Below are 22,564 nucleotides of genomic sequence, written 5' to 3'. Positions count from 1 at the left end.
ATAATGTTAGTAGATATCCATATACAACCGTAATGAATGCAATCAACATGGGATAAAACGAGCCTCCGTCATCATGGTAGAGAAGATCTTACATTTCAGATCTTTATGCAGAGAAATTCAAAGATGGAAATATATGAATTGTGATATGGCTATTGTTCACAAGAAAACATGTCCAACCTATGGAAAGGTGTGCCACTCAGTTGAAGGATCGAAAACGCGTGTCAAAAGAGTTCATACTGGGGCACCTGTTCCTTCTGCCAGCCAGAACAGCTGTGCATTATGCAATAGAATGTGCAAATTCTTCCCCGGGCTCAAGCGTCATACAAGGGACTCACATTGCATCAACAGTGACTCATTTCAGTCATTCTTTCTAGCAATAGCTGTGCTCGTATACGAAAAGGCAGGTAATATATATATATATATATATATATATATATATATACACTCCAAGAAAGTTAGAGGTTGTGAATCCAACCAACTAAGGGATAATATCTATCCAATATACGGCTGGTAGAATACCCAATTATTAATACACAAGTGTTTTTTATTGCATTGAAATTATATTACCGGGTGTACTAAATGGGTGAGGGTAAAGAGATATTTTACCATTAATTTATATTGCAATGAGAAAATGGAGGGGATTATTAGGTGGTTCAGCAACTTTTAGACATTATATTATGTTAACTTATTTATTTATTTACTAAACTGACAATTACAATAATATACATACATGTATAACATATCATGCTTTACATATAAGATATAAAATATATTAATATATATAATATAATGTCTAAAAGTTGATGAACCACCTATTGATCCCCTTCATATTCCTATTGCTATATATATATATATATATATATATATATATATATATATATATATATATATACATACATACATACTACATACATACATACATACATACATACATACATACATACATACATACACGCATACATACATGCATGCATGCATACATACATACATACAAACATACATACATACATACATACATACATACAAACATACATACATACATACATACATGCACACACACTCATAACTACACTGTCTACATAAGTTTGAAAAAATGATAAAGCGCAACTCACTCCTAAGAAGGATATCTTTTTTTTACCCTGACAACTATTGAAGTATCAATATCGATTCCAACATCTCAAAGATGGTAGTAATTTCTTCAAAGCTTCGAGTTTCTCACCGTGCGCAGGTACTAATCATGCAGATTCCGTAACGCGAATCCGTTTTGCTAGTACTAGAAGTATACTCTTTTCACGCCCTACTGGTTCCATACACTGAACTTGATACTAGCAAATAATTTAAATATGTCTAATTCGAAAATCTCCACGCAAAACTGCTTCACTATCTTTGATGGATCTCACTCTGAGCCACGTTCTATCAAATCAGGTGTGTCCGAGATTCGACCAAGTCCCTGCACACTTAATGTCACCCCCAATAAAGCACACCTAATGCTAATGATAACAATATTCGCTTACCTTTAGCCTTTTGAGTACAGATGTCATGCACATGCAACCTAAACACCTCACTTTGCTGGCCCCTTGAACAGAAATTTCGAAAATATTATCGAATGGGGACATGACAATCATGTCTCCTACAAAATCACAATCACTATATATATATTATATGTATGTATGTTTATATATATATATATATATATATATATATATATATATATATATATATATATATATATATATATATATATATATATATCAAAGAATTAGTTTCATACAACATACTCACTAGTTTTAAACACTGTGAAATTATACTCCTCTAAGTCGTTGCAAATTCTAGGACTCAATCCTCTCTGGTTATTACGCCTGGCCATCTCATATTCACAACAAAATCTGTAGCCCCAATGTCTAGCATTTTCATTGACACCAAATGATAATAGAGCTCCAGGTCAGCCCTGATTGAGATGACATATAATCATAGACATTCTAACTGTGGCAATCCCTTCTGTGTATGTATAACTAGTAAATCGAAAGGGGAGCTGGAAAAAAATTGACATTTAGATCAGCAAACCCTCAGTTTGGGTGTAGCAATATTGGATTGTTGTGTTAAAGTAATAACCGCAGAAGTGAATTATAAATTAATATAATGTTTGGCCCGAGATATGGGGTAGATGAGGAAGGAATTGAGATGTAAATGAGAGATGGGGCGTATGAGGTAAGTGGAGAAAGAGCGGTTGATCAGCGCCGAGAGGAATGTGGGTAGTGAGATATGGGTGAGGAACAACAAAGCATCCGATAAAATAGCAAAGAAGCAAGAGGGTGTGTTGCTGTTGCTTAGCCCCGTCAGACCTGATAGAGCAGAACCATTATGAAAGCTGTTCATGACCATCCCGAGGACTTCTTTATCCATAATGCATCCAGAACTTTATCATCGACTGCATTATTTTCTTTTTAAGAAAGTTGGATGCGATGTGAGGAAGATTTGGCAGTTGTTTCTACTTTCACAGTCGAACGGCCCTGAAAGAGAGTGCTATGTTTGTTCTGCACGGGATGCAAACGCCCGCAAGGACAAACACTTGAGGTGAAGCACTCTTGCTTCCTATGATGGAAGTCAACCAGGTAATTTTTGTACATCTAGATCTATACTCCTTAATGTGTCCTATATACATTAAAGCAGTAGCGTGTGGGTTGGATCAGGGTGCTATTTCTAGATGATTGCATAACTGCATAGATGCTCCTGCGTTGGTTCATAACTAATACTTGGTTATCCATTGTGTTTTGTGGCAAAATATGAAATTAAGTAGTTTTCCTAGGTATTCTAATTCCTGTACTGAGCAGTGCATTGTGCCCTTAGGCAAGACACTTCATTTCCTGTTGTTCCTGTCAACTTAGCTAAGGATTGATGCAGCCCTTTCTCCTAGCTATCTCAGCTAGAGTCAATGGATCGAGTTGTCTATATCTTGTGACTACAAACCAAAACAGTGAGCGCCAGCATAGTACACGCTACTAAATCATACTTGCTTGCGAGTGACGGGTATTTGACTTTTTTTCTATATTCACGTATTAGCATGATCTTTTTCGTATAAACGTTTTGCGGTAGTATGAAACTATTAACTTCCTCGTATTTAATTTATATGAAAGTATTACTTGAATAATAAAGCGTTAACCCGAGCAATTTTCTTTGCCTTTTTAGAAAATTATTAATGGCAAATAGTTTGAGAATGGCATCGTAAAAATATTCGTTTATTGTTTTTTTCTTCTTTTTTAGCTTGGTTTATGATGCCTGGTTAAGCATTTTCTTCCATCAGAATATTCCATTATTTTCACAGGAAAGAATATAAATCACTTTTACCTACTTGCATATTCATATCTAGAAATATGTTTTGGTGATCAGAAAAGAGTTATAGTTATATATGGATACATATGTGCGTGCATGTGTGTGGACATGTGTTTGTGTATACGTGTGTGTGTGTTTGTGTATGTATCTGCGCATACAGGGATGTATGTAGCATTCATGGAAGTCATACTAAACAGCGGAAACTTCGAAGTAACATCAATCTTTTCCGGATTAAAAAATTATACACAAACACCCACCACTTTCATATACACAAATATGTATATTTAATTAAATATGTATATTTAATTGTTAGTGTGAGTGCGTTGCGGCATCCCCCACCTGTTGCTGATGACCCTGCTGCTATGAGTGTTTATGATCCCGCCGATGCGATTGAAAATCCAATAACTATAACAGAGTTACAACCCCAAAATCGGAGAACACCAGTTTGCAATGATAACAGACAGAGAATTGTGCCAAAAACATTGGAGGGCTATTCAGTTTCCAATATAGCTTCAATGTATGGGAAAAAGTACCACGCAGTTAACAGTATTTAAAACGATACTTGAAAACTGGTGCTATACTCCATTTGAAGCGCGGAGGCGATAGATGTTCTAAACTTAGTTCAGAGGTTAAAGAGCAATTTTTTGTCTTTGTAGGCTAAAATTGTACCAGCACTTTAAAAAAGAACTTTTCTAAATAGGTCTTGGAGACGTTCAAGTAACAATAAGTACTATTGAGAGAAACCTTCGTCAGTTTCATTATACTTTAAAAAGGGTCAGGCTCGTTCCTGAGCGAAGAAATTGTCAAAGCACAAGTGAAGTCATGGAGGCATATATCACTGCTTATCGAAATCTTGAAGCGGATTATGATGATAAGAACTTTGTCTTTTTAGATGAAGTAGTGTTTTCGGTGGTAACAAGACCAAACAGAGGTTGTAATAGGAGTGGACAATCAGTATATGTATCTGTACTTGCTGCGCGAAGTAGAAACATTTCTGTCGTAGCGGCATGAATAAAAATGGTATGATATACCGTAAATTCCATGAGAGGGCAGTAAATGGTGAAGATTTTAAGAGATCTCTCTAAGAGTTGAAGGCAGCTTGTTTCGAAAAAAATCCAGTATTTATTATGGATAATGCCAGAATTAATCACTACAAGGAGTTGTCTGAAGATTTGGAAATAGCTACATATAACTTTAGGTATCTTCCACCATATTCCCCTTTCCTCAGCCCATTAGAGAATATTTTCTCTGTTTGGAAGAATTTGGTGATAAGGGGAGGTGCTATTAATGAAGTAGATCTTAGGGCGTTTATTGAAAATAAGTTTGGGGGAATAACAACCGAACATTGTGGGGCCTTTTACAGAAAAATGTTGGGGTATCTAATACGTTCTGCAAAACGAGAAATAATTCTTGAATAAATTTTTTTTCAATTCTTTTTATATAAATTTTTATTATAAAATTGTTTGCAGAAATTATTCACTTGGTTGCAAAGATTATTAAGTAGGTAGAAAAATCCTATATTTTGTAAAATTACTTCTCATCTGATGATTACGGTCTTTTATAATGAAGTAATGTTCTCATTCTTCAATTAAAAGTTACTTAAGAAACAAATGTAATGAGCAGACAATTATCCATCGTATGTTGTTATTCATTTAATATTTAGATATATATATATAAATATATGCATGTGTATATGCATACGCATATATGTACGTGTGTGTAAGAATGTATGTAGGTATCAATGCATGTATATATATGTAAAATGTCTATCCACTCTCAGTAACACTACTTTAGTACTACTAATAGAAATTGGTTGTTTGTGTGAGTGAAAGTTCAGGAAAGATATTAACCACGCACACACACACACAAATATGCACACACAAACACAGATACACGCATGCACATATACTCACATACGCACATATTGATTTCTATCCACCCCTACATTAACACACTGATACGCAACTTTATTATCGCTAATAGGAAAATGGCTGAATGAATGGGTGAAAGTTCCGGAAATATAGCACTTACACTGACTGTACTAACCAGTTATGCCGTTAAAAGATATATATGAGCACTTCAATACATAAACAGATTTTTTTTCCAAATCTATCTAATCAAAGAACCAAAAATGCATGAATGGAAGCTTGTGTGTTACACAAACATACTCGCGCGCGCGCACACGTACGTACATATGCACACATATGTACATATATATATACGCACACATATATACATATAAATGTTATAAATATGTGTGTCAGTTTGATAACTTTTGCTTAGTTGCTTTCTTCAGACTATCTGATGAAGTCAACTGAACCGAAACTTTGTAGTCACTGCCAACCTTTTTCTTGTGTAGGTTCGATAGTTAAAGCTTCAAATATATTTTGTACTTAGTGATCCTTTAATTACTAGTTGACTGTTTTATAACTAACAATGCATAGAAACAAACATTAAATTATCAATATATATATATGTATGTATTCATACATACACACGTATGTGTGTGTGTACATATATATATATATAATATATATATATATAATATATATATATATATATACTCTCTTTTCTCTTTACTCTTTTACTTGTTTCAGTCATTTGACTGCGGCCATGCTGGAGCACCGCCTTTAGTCGAGCAAATCGACCCCGGGACTTATTCTTTGTAAGCCCAGTACTTATTCTATCGGTCTCTTTTTGCCGAACCGCTAAGTTACGGGGACATAAACACACCAGCATCGGTTGTCAAGCGATGTTGGGGGGACAAACACAAACACACAAACACACACACACACATATATATATATACATATATACGACAGGCTTCTTTCAGTTTCCGTCTACCAAATCCACTCACAAGGCATTGGTCGGCCCGGGGCTATAGCAGAAGACACTTGCCCAAGATGCCACGCAGTGGGACTGAACCCGGAACCATGTGGTTGGTTAGCAAGCTACTTACCACACAGCCACTCCTGCGCCTATATACATATATATAGCAATAAGAAAATGGAGGGAATCAAGAGTTGGTATTCATCAACTTATAGACATATTATGTCTATTTATTTTTTAAAAAAGACAATTATAGCAATATACTTGTATAACATACTATACTTTACATATATAATATATAAATTATGAAATATAAAAATATCAGTAATTATTAAAATGTATAACGTAGAACATAGAATGTAGTATAAAATTTTACGGCTGTTTCAGCCAAGAGGCCATAGTACCCCATTCTACTTTTATCCCTCCAGTGAAGTGAAGTATTTGGCAGAAATTTGGGGAAGGGTACTAAATGATTACATCGATCTCAGTGTTCAACCGTTACTTAATTTGTTGAACCCGAAAGGATGGAAGGCATAGTCGACCTCGGCGGAATTTGAACTCAGAATGTGAAGACGAACAAAATGCCGCTAATCATTCTGCCAGCTCGCCATCTTATAAAGGATAAACATAAATATATGACTTTTATATTTAAATAAAGGACATTTAGGATCTTTTCGGTTTGAACGGCCGTTTTTAAAAATAATTTCCACGTAACTAAACACTTTTAAACTTCGTATACTGGTTGAATGTGTTTATAAAACATTTTTTTCTCTTGGCTTTATTGAGAAACTTCTATAGTTTGTAAGATATTTGTTGTTTTTTTTTCTTCAATTTCTGCAATTTTAACCAATCAATGACGTCTATTGATGTGAAAACATTCTGTGGCGTATGAATATGTCCCTCGTTTAAAAAACAGATTGGATTTATTTACATTTCTGAAGGAAAAAGATACCCTTCCCCCACCCTTAACCCTAACGCTAACCGTAACACTAACCCTAAAACAGATTGAAATGCAATAGATCGATACTAGGGTCATAATTATAGGTGACAATTTCATATGACACCGCTAGAAAAAACTGCAGTTCAAACCGAAAAGATCCGACATTTATTATAATTAAAGTGGCATCGTCTCGATACATTTGTTAGAAATTCATAAAATTGAGACACATCACATTTAAACTGTTTTACGTCACTTGTAAATACTGATGATGTTCTATTTATAGCAATGATGTAAATCACGACTTCGGTTCAAATTATGTTTTCTTCCGCTGTTGCAATTTTTTTTCTATACATAACTTTTATTTAAAAAAATTTCGTTTCAGTAAATACATATATGTACATATCAATGTATATATGCAAGTTTTTCAGTAAGCGTGACTGCAATGTGTACACACACACACACACACACACACACACACATATGCATGCATGTAATGGAAGTGTATTTTGTCAACTTCAATGACAATCATTTACATTCCTACATAGCAACCAGTTGATTAGCTAAGTACCGTACTTTTTTTTTATCGACTCATCAGTTTTGCTTTTCCTCATTTGCATATTTCATACAAATACTATTGCTTTGTTCTGTGTTCAAAGCCAGACAACGCAATAATGTCCACTTACACTATAAGCTCTTCTATATCGAAATACATTTGATTTCATCATTGAAAAATATATTTGAAGCTTTAAGTATCGAACCTACATTTTAATTCAATTAGGTTTGTCTACTCTTTCTACGAATAGCATAACATAAATAAATAGCATTGATAATTTTCAATGGAAACAAAATGGCAGCTAACGATTTTCTATACAACACCTTGGGCAATAAATATTTATTTTAGAATAAGCTTTGATGTTTATAAATGTAAAACATCTAAGCATATAAGCAGCTTTGATCGAAACATAAGCGTGTTCAAATGATCAATATCTATAGGAAGTTAAAAATGCTTGCTTGGTTTATTTCCTTTATTGATAGTTTTTAGCTGATAAATATTATATTCTAGTGCCTTTGGGGATGCCAATAAGTGCAAATGACAGCTATATTCCCTTAATTTGAAAGATTGCCTCCAGTAAATGTTTGAACATAACATTACCCTTAAATATACATGTTTAGTCTTGTGCCTATGTAAGGAAATAATGTTTCCTGGTTTCATCACATTCTGTATTTTATGTTCAATATTAATTAAGTGACATAAAGGATGGATATTAAAAAGGTTTTGACACAAGAAGCAAATATTTTCTGTTACAACAACTAAATGCCAGGCTAATTTAATCAACCTTCAATAAACCAAAGTTGTCTTGACCTTCCCTGGTTGCGGTACATCAAACTATATAATATATTGCGTTGATACGTTATAGGTTAATTTTTAGTTTAGAGCTTACATTTATAAATGTATATGTCATATGTCAGATATTTTTGTGTTATTTTTCATATTGGACGCAATTATTACTGGTGTGGTGGGAGAAAAAGAATGTTACAGATCATTCTTCTTGGTTCTGATCTTGAAGGGATTAACGTTCAGACATTCATAGAACAGGAAATTTTGTCGAAGGAACTTGTCCCCGTTATTTCCGTAAGAAGTGGATCATTCAGTGAAACTTAATCCTGGTAGTGTTTTAACCCAGCGTTGGATTACGCTTACCTCTCCAGAACTATTAAATAAAAGTTTCCTAAAAACGTCTGTTATTCCACAGTTTGTTGTAAATTTGAAATATTTACTATCTCGATATACTCAGCAATACTTACTCTGCCAGTAATCCATAGCTTTACTTGCTAAAAGTATGTATCATGGTCAATGAATAAATATAACCGTTCTGCGTAGAGTGTTAAGTGTGACCGAATTACAAATACTTCTCAAATTGAGTGGTACTCTGTATGTTATGTACAATGTCATCAAAAGAAAAGGATACATTTTATTGTATTTTCTGGGCCTCCTAGACTTATGGAGGAAAGGAGAAGAAACCATTACAGATAGCATATTCTAAGAGTGGGAGCTTGGCTGGAATGTTTATAACAGTAAACTTAACTAAAGACACCCAATGGTGTTAAACAGAGTATTAGGCTTAACATCCTTGAGCAGCGACAGTTTGTCAAGTCCAGATTCCATATAAAAGAAATACAGATTAAATACAATCTATTTTGCTTACAAGATCTGAGTCGATCCAATGCAATGGTCATCTTGAAGCTATGGTAGAAGGCACTCAGAATGCCGTGCAATGGTATTGAATTAAGAACTATTTGATTGCAAAGCAAGATTTTTATCAACAAAACTGTCTTTGTACTCACATCAACCATTATTATGTTTCAAATTAATTGAGATTAGTGTTTTATCGACAGATATCTATTGGTCGTGTTTCGATAGCCTTGTCATGAACCTATCATAAGTAATGGTCTTCAATTGGTCTATACTATGATCGTTTTCAGGTTTCAAATATCGAACATCATATTTTGGTGTTCTTATCTGCCATGTAGCTATCTTGAATAGATACAGGTTTCCTGTCTTCGAGTAAGTGACTTCGAACGCTCTTCGAACAACATGTCTTCAGCAATGGCACTACTTGCGAGTGATCATATATAATTAGTTATATAATGGTAAGTAGCTATAGATCAATCGCTAAGCTTCTGTTCAGTGGAGTAGCGATTCAGGTTGCAATATTCATTTGTCGAATGAATCTGCAAATTGATTTGTATTGTCGCTTGAATTTTGTGTTATTTTGATGTTATAACTAACCAGGGAAAACTATCAAACTCATTATTTCCTTAATAAGTTTTTATCATAACATAAAGGCATGTTTGATTAACAAATTCTTATTGTATTAAATACGTTTTATATCGATCATAATGCAGTTTATGTGACTATATAACAGCGATAATTATTCTGGCTCTAGACGTCATATTGAACCAGAAAACAAACAAGACCGCAACTTTCATCTCATATAGTGTTGCTGATTGCAATTTCTATACAATGTTTTGAATACTTTAATTACTTCTTTGGACAAGAAGTGATGTAATGCATTATGTAAAATGTTATGAAAACATGCGGCTTTGGGGGCCGATAAATCATTATTTTTTTTTCAATTGTCTTATTTTTATTGCGTGTTTTCATTGCACAATTGAATGCAACTCTTTATAACTTGAGTACAGACAGTTTTGTTTTGGTTTTGAGTATTCTGCTGTATTGGTAGTCATCTACATCATATAGATACAGTGGCTAGTTGTGTTATTTTCTGTTTGCTGTGCACATTTGTCTTGGTAATATTTTTTTCTATTTCACTGTATCTTTTTTAAATCATGAAGATTGCGACAGCCTTCAACCTCTTCTCAATAATACCGGGGTTTGACATTCGGATAATAATTCCACTTCTTTAATGATACCAACACTTCAAAGGATTGCGACTGCCTTCAATCTCTTCTCAATAATACCAGGGTTTAACATTCGGATAAGTATTCCACTTCTAGTGTCTTTCTGTTCGGAGGTACACTAATGTCTTCTACACATTGTTCATGCACTCCTTCCATGTCTCAGTTTTGTCGATTCTCTTGTTGTATGTATATTTTTTTCTGAACCATTATTATTATTATTATTATTATTGAGTGAGAGAGCAGTGAATGCCATCGAAGTGACACTGGAGTAAAATATACAAAGCCCAGTATACCCATCATGACTACCTGTTTGATAAGGGTACACCAGGCACATGCATTACAACCATATATGCGCGACATGGTGATCTCATATCAAGATAAACAGCGCATGACCTTGCAAATGGGGCCCAGTTAGAATTTTCTTCTGGTCGGGTAGCCCATCGCGCTCAAAAGGTCCCTGAATAAGGATTGTTTAAGGATGTTGAGCGAACCACCTATGTTTCCAAAGTTGAATTATCCAAACCTCCAAGAATTCCTTTCAACACATGGCTATGATGCTCCTCCACTACTTCTACTCGTGAGCAGAGATGCACATATCGTCAGCCACTAAGGTACATGGTCAACTGGTTAAGGTCAAACAACTGACAAGCAAATCTGTGGTATTGAGCAGAATATTTGCTGTAGCCAATCTTTTATAACAAGACAAAACAATGTACATGATAACTCTTCCAATCAGTTAAGATCAGAAGCCATGAAAGCCAATGTCTGGTGCTGCATCGGGGCATTTATCTAGTACTGTATCATGGCATTGTCTGCTACTGCATCAGGGCATTTTCTTCTTCTTCTTCTTCTTATTATTATTATTATTATTATTTTTTTTTTTTTTTTTTTTTTTTCTTCTTTCAAATTTGCTTCCATTTCTTGCCGAGTATCTTCCCGACTCCTAGGGCAAAGAAACTCATAGTATACATTGGTAGGCCATTAAACCAAACTCAGTAGTTCGTTCATTTTTTTTTTTTTTTTTTAAGTTAAATTAAAATACATGAGCAGCAACAGTTCTCACATCGACAATGCTCTTCTCAATACGTGTGATGTACCAGTTAAGACAATCTTTTGCACTTCTTGCAGGGATGGTAAGCCAGGGATCATTCTCATATAATTTTCGGTTCCCTTCTTGATCATTCCTAGTGCTCCTACGATCACTGGTATTGTAACCGCCTTGAGATGCCACATTTTCTCAATTTCAATGAGTAGGTCTTTATATTTTCTGAGTTTGTCAAACTCTTTCGCTGAGATATTATGATCACAGGGGATGCTCATGTCGATCAATAAGCAAACTTTATTGTTTTGGTCTTTCACAACAATATCTGGTTTATTGGCCTTGATGGTTCGGTCTGTATGTACTGGAAAGTCCCACAGAATGGTTACATTTTCTCCTTCAGTTACAGCCTCAGGGTGGTGATTATACCACTTGTCGGCAGTTTTGATATTGTAATGCCGACTTATTAGCCAGTGGAGATATTGGCCAACTCTGTCATGTCTTAATTTATACTCCACTGGTGCTAAGACTTTACATCCAGAGATTAGGTGGTCCACTGTTTCAATCATGTCGTTGCAGAATCGGCATTTTGGGTCTGCTCCATTTTTCATCACATTGGCCTGGTAGTTCCGGGTTAATAGGCTTTGATCTTGAGCAGCCAGGATGAAACCTTCGCTCTCTGCTTTTAGCCCTGAGCTCCGTAGCCACTGATGGGTTTGCTTCTGGTCAACATCAGCTTGTTTGCTGCGGGTCACATATTTGCCGTGCAGAGGTTTCTCCTCCCACCTATCAGCCAATTGCTCGTGCGCTTTCTTCATTGCCATCATTTTCACCTTCTTTGCAACAATAGTTGCCGTACTTCCCTCGGGTTGTTCAGTTTGGGTATCCTGCACGAGATCAATAGCAAATTTTTTGCTTTCCTTTATGATAGAATGAAGCTTCTTTCGTCTCTCGTGTTTTTCCACGAGCTTTAGCATCCAGTCATTCGATATTTCGAGATATTTGGCCAGTCCAATTGTGGTTGTTATTATTATTATTATTATTATTATTATTATTATTATTATTATTATTATTATTATTATCATTATTATTATTATAGTTGGCAAGCTGGCAGAATCGTTAGCACGCTTGATGAAATGCTTAGCAATACTTCTCCCGTCGCTACGTTGTGAGTCCAAATTCCGCTAAGGTCGAATTTGCCTTTTATCCTTTCGAGTTCGATAAAATAAATACCAGTTGAAAACTGTAGTCGATGTAATCGACTTACTCTCTCTCTCTCTCTCTCGAAGTTGTTGGCCTCGTGCCTTTATTAGAAAGGATTATTATTATTTTTAGTAGTAGTAGTAGTAGTAGTAGTAGTAGTAGTAGTAGTAGTATCGTATGCGAGCTGATATGACTTTAAACATTGATACTCCGAAGGTTTAACCCCATTTTCACAAATTTCTTCCTGGAAAATTGAGAATTCTTTAAAATGATATATTGAACACATACACCATTAAAAAGAGGGTTGAAACTACACAGGTTGTTAATGCTGTTGTTTTTGTTTTTGTTGTTGTTATTGTCATTGTCATTGTTCTTTTTCTTATTCGTTTTGTTCTTGCTGTCGTTTTTGTTGTTTATCACCTTGTCAGCCTTATTCAATACAGTCTATCCGTGACAATAGTATCTATTTCTTCAGACATTTTACATATACAACTGCATTATTCAGTAAAGCATTTTTTTTCTTCTCTTTTAAGCATTTTTAAGAAAATTTCGCTTCCCCTTCTGATATGTCAAGCGACCGCATAAAATTTTCTTCATAAATCTTTCAAGTTTTATTCGTCTGGGTGAAAGCAAGCAATTAAGCATTAACAATTGCTATTTTCTTGAAATGTATAAGATTATACCACATTAGGGAGTGAATTAAAATCATTTTTCCATTTTATATTCCATTTGCGCTGTGAAGTTCATGAAATAAAATGCCCTTTTCTTTTCATTTTTATTGTCGAATACAGTATTCGAAAATACACTAAGCCGGACGATTTGAATAAATTACCATTAATAAAAAACAGATGCAGTGCATGTTTTTTCTTTTCTGCTTTGATTCTGTTATCTCTCCGTATTATCGATCTTGCATCTTTGTATTACTTCTAAACCCCACTTTCCTTGTTTACAGGTAAAAAAAAATTTAAGATGTTCGGAGTGCTTTCTAAGTATATTGATCTCTTAACATTATAATGTCAAAGCATGGTGAAAAATGGTAACTTTCTATATTTTTCAGATTGAAAACCCTAACAAATTCCAGCAGTCTTATTCCACTTGATGCAACTATAGCCTTTTTCCATGCGACGAACACATCATGGGATCCGATCAGCAAGAGAACAAAGACACAGCTGTGGTTTCCGGCAATAATAGGAATGCAGGAAACAGTAAGAAGAGCGGCTGTTTTGGCTGCTGTTGTAAGAAAGAACCAGCATCTAAAGAAGAACAAAAGATACCTAAAAGAGGTTTCGGACAAAAATGCCGAAGCTGTGGACTTAAATTTGTTGCTTTCCTTTTCTCTCATATTGGACTGACTTGTCTAGTGGCAGGTTATTCTATTTTGGGAGGTTATGTATTTATGAAAATCGAAAAACCTTTCGAGGTTACTCAAAGATCAAATGTCGGTAAAATTAGAAGGTAATAATTTGATTTTTTTTTCTTGCTAGAATCGCATCTCTCTTATTCTCCTGCTTTTACTTTTTCTCTCTCCATCTTCTCTCTCATTCCATCTTCTTCTCTCTCTCCGTCTTCCTTCCCTTGCACTCCATCTTTCATTCTTTCCTTCCTTCTTCCTTTCTTTCTTTCATTCTCTTCTTTCCTTTTTTGTCTTTCATGCAGTTTCTTTCTCAATGTTTTCTTGCTTACCTTCTAACTTTTTCTCTTTTTCTCTTTTTCTTATTTTATAACCTTTTTCTCATTTTCTTCCTGCTTCCCTCTCCCTCTCTCCTCTCCCTGTCTCTGTCTATCTGTCTCCCTCTCCTTCTCTCTCCCTCCCTCTCTGATTTATTATTTTAAATAAAAACTAATAATATTTACTAAAAATTTGTTGCTCAGCTTTCCAAAGGAATGGTATTTGGTCAGTGATTCTCTAACGAGGTGCCATAGACTTTTAAATGCAACCCTCACGTATTGATATGGACTTTCCAAACATCCAGATTAAACCGAGAAGGTCTTGAAAAACGCTATTTCTTATTTAATTGTGCACAAGTAAAATTAAATAAGACAAACGATAGTTTTCTGCTAGTTTTCTAAAAAATTTTCTGGAAAATACTTTTTTCTTTTAGGCTCTGCATGCAAAAAGCCACAGCAGTTTTTATCATTCCTTATAAGTTTCAATAAGTTTTGCTTCATCTTCAGTCCATCGCTAATTCAAAATAAATTAAAAAGATAGAGAACTGCTGAGCATGGTTATCAAATCACTGACTCTGAAAATGTACATCAGCATAACAGAGTGATAGAATGAGACTGCTTCCAATAATAATTGCTTGTAGAAGACCAGTAAAGGTAAAAGTAAAGTTACCTTCTCGAGTCATGCTGACTCATAAGGGCCTGTATCCCGGTCGTTATGACGTATACATTCCCCACCTGGACGGGACGTCGATCTGTCGCAGAATAACTGATTTTTGCCAGCTGAGTGGACTGGAACGAAGTAAAATGAAGTGTTTTACCCAAGAACGCAACGCATCGCGCAGTCCAGGAATAGAAACCATAATCTTACCACCGTGAGTCCAATATCATACCACTAAGCCACACGCCTCCACGGGGGTGAGGTAGTCGATTGCATAAGCCCCAGTACTTGACTGATGCTTTATTTTGATGAATTCGGAGAGATAAAAGACAAGGCTGACTTCGGTGATTTGAATTCAAAAAGAATAGAGTCAGAAGAAATAGCTCGATGTACGTGTGACACTCTAGCAACTCTATCAACCTGCTGCTTTTATCATAACTATTTCTTATAGACACAAGGACAGTAGTATTAAGGGGATTATATAGGCGATACCATCAAGTACCAGACTGGTACTTTAGTTTATTGATCCTGAGTTTCAACAATGAAGTAAGTCGTCAAATAAACACTTATATGTATAAGAATAATTTGACCGAAGATTCAGACAAATCTGAAACAGACATGGAGTAGAGAGGGCATGTCATTGATGAGATCGTGGATGACGACAAAATATCTTTGACAAACATTGCTGACTGATTGGCCAAGTGATTAATCAAACAATCGACTAGTAACGAATTGATTAATAATAAAAATAGAAATAAAATGAAATCAGTGCGAGTAATTATCATTGGCGTAGTGACAAATCTGAGATACAGTAAAATAAATTAGGCACATTAAAATGTTCAACAACACCGAACAACTAACTTCTGGACATGACCTATTATATATAAGACTAGGAATAGCATCACGCTGCAGGCGAAAGCAGGGCGGGGTGCTGGTTCTTCTTGTTATAAATAAACTGTTGGGGCTATGGATTGGAAGAATTAATAAAGTGTCGGACAAAATGTTTTGCGATATTTCTTCCGGTTATTTACTGCCTGAGTTCAAATCGCTCAGGTCAACTTAACCTTCATTTCCCTCTGCACTAATAAAATAAAGTACCAGTCAAATACTGGGGTCGATAGAATCTGATGGAGTCGACTTGTTCGCTTCCCTCAAAATTCCTAGTTGCTAGCCTTGTGTCTTAATTAGAATTACTAATCAATTGTAGGTGCATTGGATTCGCAGAATCGTTAGGGTATCAAACAAATTTCTTTTACTTGCATCATTTATTGGACTGTGGACAATGCCTTGAAGGTTTGGTCGCAGTACTAATTTTATAAGTCTCGTTCTTAGTTGTTTTTTTTGCCAAGCCACTCAGTTACGGGAACATTATGTCATACACACACACACACACAAATATATATATATATATATATATATATATATATATATATATATATATATATATATACACATATATATATATATAATATATATATATATATATATATACACATATATATATATATATTATATATATATATATATATATATATATATATATATGATGTTAGTTTGTTATAGTCCGAGAAAGAGGGACTACAATTCTTGTTTATAGTGTTTAAGTGATCAAACATTTATGTTGTAAATTAGCTTACTCTACCATCAAATCGATTTTGCCCCAACATGTCAAGTGTCGAAGTATTCGCAGAGCATCTAAAAAGTTCAACAAAGCATCACCCAGTTCACGAATTGAAACCACGATCTTTCATAAATTATGTGTGTGTGTATGTAAGTATGTATGTATGAGTTTCGACGCAGTTTCCATCTACCAAATTCACTCACAAGCAACGCAGTGAGAAACTTTTGTATAAATGTGATTGTCTGAAGATTTGCAAAATGTGTTTGTAAAACATCGTCGTAAGATTATGTCTATTGAACAGAACGAAATTAAATTCTCCTTGAAAAGAAATTCAAAATCTACAATATATATATATTTATAATATATTTACTTTTTTATTACTGCAGATTAGCAGTAAGCCGATTATGGAATTACACAGAGAACCTCAATATCCTAAAAGAAGAACACTGGAAGCAGAAAGTTGACGAAAAATTAAAATATTTTCAGTTGGAAATCTTCAAAGCTGTCAAAAATGAAGGCTGGGACGGAACTGATGAGGTTTCTCCAGATTATGAGGGCCAATGGTCATTCAGCGGAGCCTTACTTTATTCTGTAACGGTCATCACAACTATAGGTAGGTTGAAACAAAAATTTCTACAGCAGATATATTGATTTAGTCTCCGTTAAATTAACCCACTCAATAAATCTCCTAAATATTTAGTCCGGTTAAATACCATAGATAAAAGGGTTTGTTTTTCTTCTGATTTTCTTTTTACTTCAGCATTATGAGGGTAAGTTGCGGTGTTCTGGAGCTCATATATCTTCCAGTTTTCGATATTAGGAGAAATTTCCTGTGCATTTGAACGTAGCATTCTTCTGCGATTCCTTATAACCTACAGACAGAAATTCGAATGTCTCTTTCTACTACAGGCACAAGACTTGAAAGTCTGGCGAGTTGTAACCCTAGAGCCCAACTGATACTCATTTTGTCGACTTCCAAATGATGAATAGCAAAGATGACCTTGGCGGTATTTGAACTCAGAAAGTAAAGAGTGAGGAGAAGCGCCGCTACGCATTTTGCCCGGCGTGCTAACTATTCTGCCATCTCGTCGCCTCTATGTGTGTATAACAAAATTACTATTATAGAATTAAGCACAGCAACTATATTAAAATGCATTTGCAAGTAAATAACATATTCATCATTGTTTCACCCGGGAAGGAGGAGAGCTGGCAGAATCGTTAGCACGCCGGGGAAAATGCTTGGCGGCATTTCGTTCGTCGTTACGTTCTGAGAACAAATTCCGTCGGCGTCGACTTTGCCTTTCATCCCTTCGGGATCGATAAAATAAATACCATTTGAGTAATGAGATCGATGTAATCGACTTTCTTCTTCCCTTGTGTCTATAGTAGAAAGGATTATTTCTCGCAGGTCTCTAATGATCTCTAGAAGCCCTCTCGTAGACCCCTAGGTTTCAGAGGAAGCCCGACTGGGAAACTCTAAAATAGAGTATCAGTGACCATGCCGTAAGTATACAAGAAAAGACTGACATTAAATAACATTATTACAAAAGGGAATATAACGCTACATGGGTCTTTTAAACGGCAACCATGAATCTAAATTACCAAGTTGAGTAAAAAGTAAGCAACATTTTGAACCATGAAGAATTTGTGCCGGATGTTTGCAGAGTTTTGAATTTTTTTAAACATTTTTTGCAATTATCTGATAATATAGACATATACTTTACCCAAATGCATCAATAAACTAACATTGATATATTTTTCACTGTTGCTGCAATCATCTGAAATGAAACTGGCAAAGCGCGATATTCGAGCAATTTTATTATTCAACTTCAACAAAAGCAGCTGAAACTGCTCGCGATATCAACGAAACATTTGGTGAGGAAATGACCAGTGAGTAGTCAGCTCGAAAATAGTTTAAACGATTTCACAGTGGAGACCTGAACCTTGAAGATCGTGAGTGTAGTGGACGCCCATCTGTCATCGATGACGGTCGATTAAAAAAACCGTCCATTGAGAAAGATCCATGTAAACCCACTCGGGAAGTGGCAAAAGAACTTCAGTTTAGCCAGAAAACTGCCTGCAACTATTTGCATGCGATCGGAAAATCCAAAAAAAAAAACTCGACAAATGGGTACCACACGATTTGAATAAAAATCAGAAAATACGCAGATATGAAATTTGCTCCTCGCTTCTTCTCTGTAAACAGACCGATCCATTTCTGTAAAGTATTGTGACTTGCTATGAAAAGTGGATTCTGTACAATAATAAAAAAAGTTTTTCGCAGTGGTTAGACCAAAATGAAGCACCGAAAACCTTCCTTAAACCCGAGCTCTTCAAAACGAATGTTATGGTAACTGTTTGATGATGTACTGCCTGGCTCATCCACTATAACTTCTTAAAACCGAGAAAAATCATTACTGCAGAAACAAACTGCCATGAAATTGCAAAAAATGAACGAAAAACTGCCACTCCTCCGTCCCAGACTGGTCAACAGAAGAGAGCCAATCTTTCTTCATGACAATGCTCGACGACAAGTTTCAATAATGACACTCCAAAAGTTGAGGAAACTTGGCTACCGACTACCACTTTTTCAAGCACCTTGATGGTTTCTTGCGAGAGAAGGAATTTAAAAATCAAACCGATGTTGAATGTGCATTCAAAGAGTTCATCAGCTCCAGAACTCCAGGTTTTTATGATACCGGAATAAACAAACTTGTAACTCGTTGGCAAAAATGTGCTGATTGTAATGGTACTTACTTTGATGAATAACATTTCCGCTTTGTTGAAATATATTGTGATGAAATTCATGTTTCAAAACGTTGCTTACTTTTTACTCAGTCTGTTAGAAACTTATCATATAGAATATACAAACAGCATTATTGCTTATAGAGAGAAAATTTGCGCTTGGGAAATTTTGAAGTTCACATTAAATTACAAATAATTCAAAAAGTAATTCAAAAAGTAAAAATCTAGCTTTATAGATAAAATTCCAGTTTGGAGCTTTTGAGATCTGAGAAGATACCGGTAGGCATAACAAAGATCTACATTATCTTGACATAGATAATAAATATGTGCGGGGTAGAAGTTATGTTGATACAGGTATATAGTATACATATACGTATATATATATATATATATATATATATATATATATATATATACATATATATATATGTGTGTGTGTGTACATACATACATACTTATATGTGTGTGTGTGTGCATGTGTACGAATGTAACTGAGTGTACCTCTATATAAGTAGTATATATGTATATATATATATATATATATATATATATATATATATATACATATATATACAAACGTGTGTGTGTGTATATATATATATATTATATATATATATATATATATATATATATATATATATATATGCGCACACACACAGATATATACGTATGTATATACGTACGTACGTATGTACGTATGTATGTATGTATGTACGTTAGAAAATTGATTGCCGGGATATGAAATAATAGTTTACAAATTGAAAGCGAAATTATATGGCATATACTTCCATACTCGTTTAGATAACGGGTATTGATAAATTCAGTTTGTAAATTATTTCCTTTATTGATAACAATAAATTAGTTTACACGCGTTATATATTGGCACTATAAAAGTCAGGCTAAATTCTCCTCTTTTTCTCTACGATGGCTTATCTTGAGAGTTCTCTCAATAGAGTAATAAATGTCTGAACTAATATTCACTGTTGATTTATACAAAACATATAGATAATATATACATAAGTAATGTATATAAATTTATACATACATACGTACATACATAGTACACACACGCTAGTATATACATATATACACGCCCATATGCGCATATACAATACTTATTTCATACGTCTAGCATTAATTTTAGTTTATACTATGCGTATTGTGAACAATAGCGTCGTTAGTTACTGCTTTTCAAGGAACTATACATTTGTTAACCGCAATCACGAGAACAAGAATGACAGTGGTCTGTCTGCAAATTGATTAAAATAACGATTTCAAATTTTGGCATTCAGCCAGCAATTTCAAGAGTTGGGGTAAATCGATTATATCGACCCCAGTGTTCAAATGGTATTTATTTTATTGACTCCGAAAGGATGAAAGGCAAAGTCAACCTCGGCGGAATTTGAAAGTCATCAAGTATTTCCATTCAAGAATACCGGTATATTGTTTTTCTTTTCTTTTTTTGTCACCGATATTCACAGTTTTTGCCGATATAGAATGTGTGACAGGGGAACTTTTGTCTAAACCGGGTCGAACAAAATCCATAAAGGAGAAGAGAAGAGCAGCGTTTATGAACTAGGTCCTTTGAGACAGGTGAATAGAAACAAGTTATGTTTGCGCTTAAACTGGAGACCTGGACCGAATACTTACATTCACACTTACAGTCAAAATTTATTCTAGCCTATGGTGGCGAGCTGGCAGAAACGTTAGCACGCCGGGCGAAATGCTTAGCCGTATTTCGTCTGTCGTTACGTTCTGAGTTCAAAATCCGCCGAGGTCGACTTTACCTTTCACCCTTTCAGGGTCGATAAACGAAGTACCAATTACGTACTGGGATCGATGCAATCGACTTAATCCGTTTGTCTGTCCTTGTTTGTCCTCTCTGTGTTTAGCCCCTAGTGTGTAGTAAAGAAATAAGTATTTTGTCTGCCGCTACGTTCTGAGTTCAAATTCCGCCGAGGTCAACTTTGCCTTTCATCCTTTCGGGGTCGATAAATTAAATACCAGTTACGCACTGGGTCGATATAATCGACTTAATCCGTTTGTCTGTCTCTGTTTGTCGTCTCTGTGTTTAGCCCCTTGTGGGTAGTAAAGAAATGGGTATTTCGTCTGTCTTTACATTCTGATTTCAAATTCCGCCGAGGTCGACTTTGCCTTTCATCCTTTCGGAATCGATAAATTAAGTACCAGTAACGCACTGGGGTCGATCTAATTGACTGGCCCTCTCCCCAAAAGTTTCGGGCCTTGTATCTAGAGTAGAAAAGAAATTATATTCTAACTTAAAAAGTGAAAAAGAACACACATACATACATACATACATACATACATACATACATACACGATGATCTTATGCACGGTTGCCGTCTACCAAATATCGTGGCTCTGATGATACTGCACAGCTAAGAATTGGTTGTACTGAAACAGCTACGGGGTGGCTGTTAGGCAACAATTCAATATTCATTGTAGCGATAGGTTAGAAACGGTTGTAATAACTTGGTGCTAGTTGCAATGAAACAAATCAGTGCTACGTGAAGTGACACGCCTTTTGCGTGTATTGTTTAGCGATATTTCAGACATTATTTACTCAAAAAAATAATGGTCCTTTTACATACTGAATACTTAGTGAAATTGATTAATAACTAATTAACTTACCCTCAATTGGTTGATATATGTATGGTGTGTATATATGTGTATGTATATGTATATGTAATGTATGTATGTGTTGTATGTATGTATATGTATATATATATATATATATATATATATATATATATATGTATGTGTGTGTGTGGTGTGTATACATATATATATATATATATATGTATATATGTATGTGTGTGTATATTGTATTATGTATATATTTATATATATATATATGTATATATGTGTGTGTGTGTATATGTATATGTTTATAATATGAGTGTATGCGAGTATGTCGATTATATGTGTAGGTATGTAGAGTTATGTGTGTGCATGTATGTGAGTGTAGATCCAAACTGTAGATGCGTATATATGTGTGTGTGTATATATACATTATATGAGGTGTAGTATGTGTGTATATATATATATTATATATATAATAGTATATGCGAGTATGTAGAGATATAA

General features: G+C 34.8%; 1 protein-coding gene across 5 annotated transcripts in view; it reads left to right on the top strand.

Moving 5' to 3' along the window:
- LOC115219206 (potassium channel subfamily K member 4-like) overlaps positions 1–22,564 on the top strand; it is a 203,780-nt gene that overhangs the window by 168,778 nt on the left and 12,438 nt on the right. For 3 of the 5 annotated variants that reach the window (XM_036505765.1, XM_036505774.1, XM_036505777.1), the window contains 3 exons: positions 13,822–13,902; positions 13,990–14,219; positions 17,098–17,324. In XM_036505765.1, coding sequence (XP_036361658.1) covers positions 13,900–13,902; positions 13,990–14,219; positions 17,098–17,324 — 460 coding nt within the window. In that variant the 5' untranslated portion in view covers positions 13,822–13,899. Of the gene's footprint in view, positions 1–13,821; positions 14,220–17,097; positions 17,325–22,564 lie in introns of all 5 variants that reach the window. The other 2 variants (XM_029789329.2, XM_036505762.1) reach the window with 1 other exon arrangement.

Source organism: Octopus sinensis, linkage group LG1 (assembly GCF_006345805.1).
Source record: "Octopus sinensis linkage group LG1, ASM634580v1, whole genome shotgun sequence".
Lineage (NCBI taxonomy): Eukaryota > Metazoa > Mollusca > Cephalopoda > Octopoda > Octopodidae > Octopus > Octopus sinensis.
Note: the sequence above shows the minus strand (reverse complement) of the source record. Positions and strands in the feature narration are given on the sequence as shown.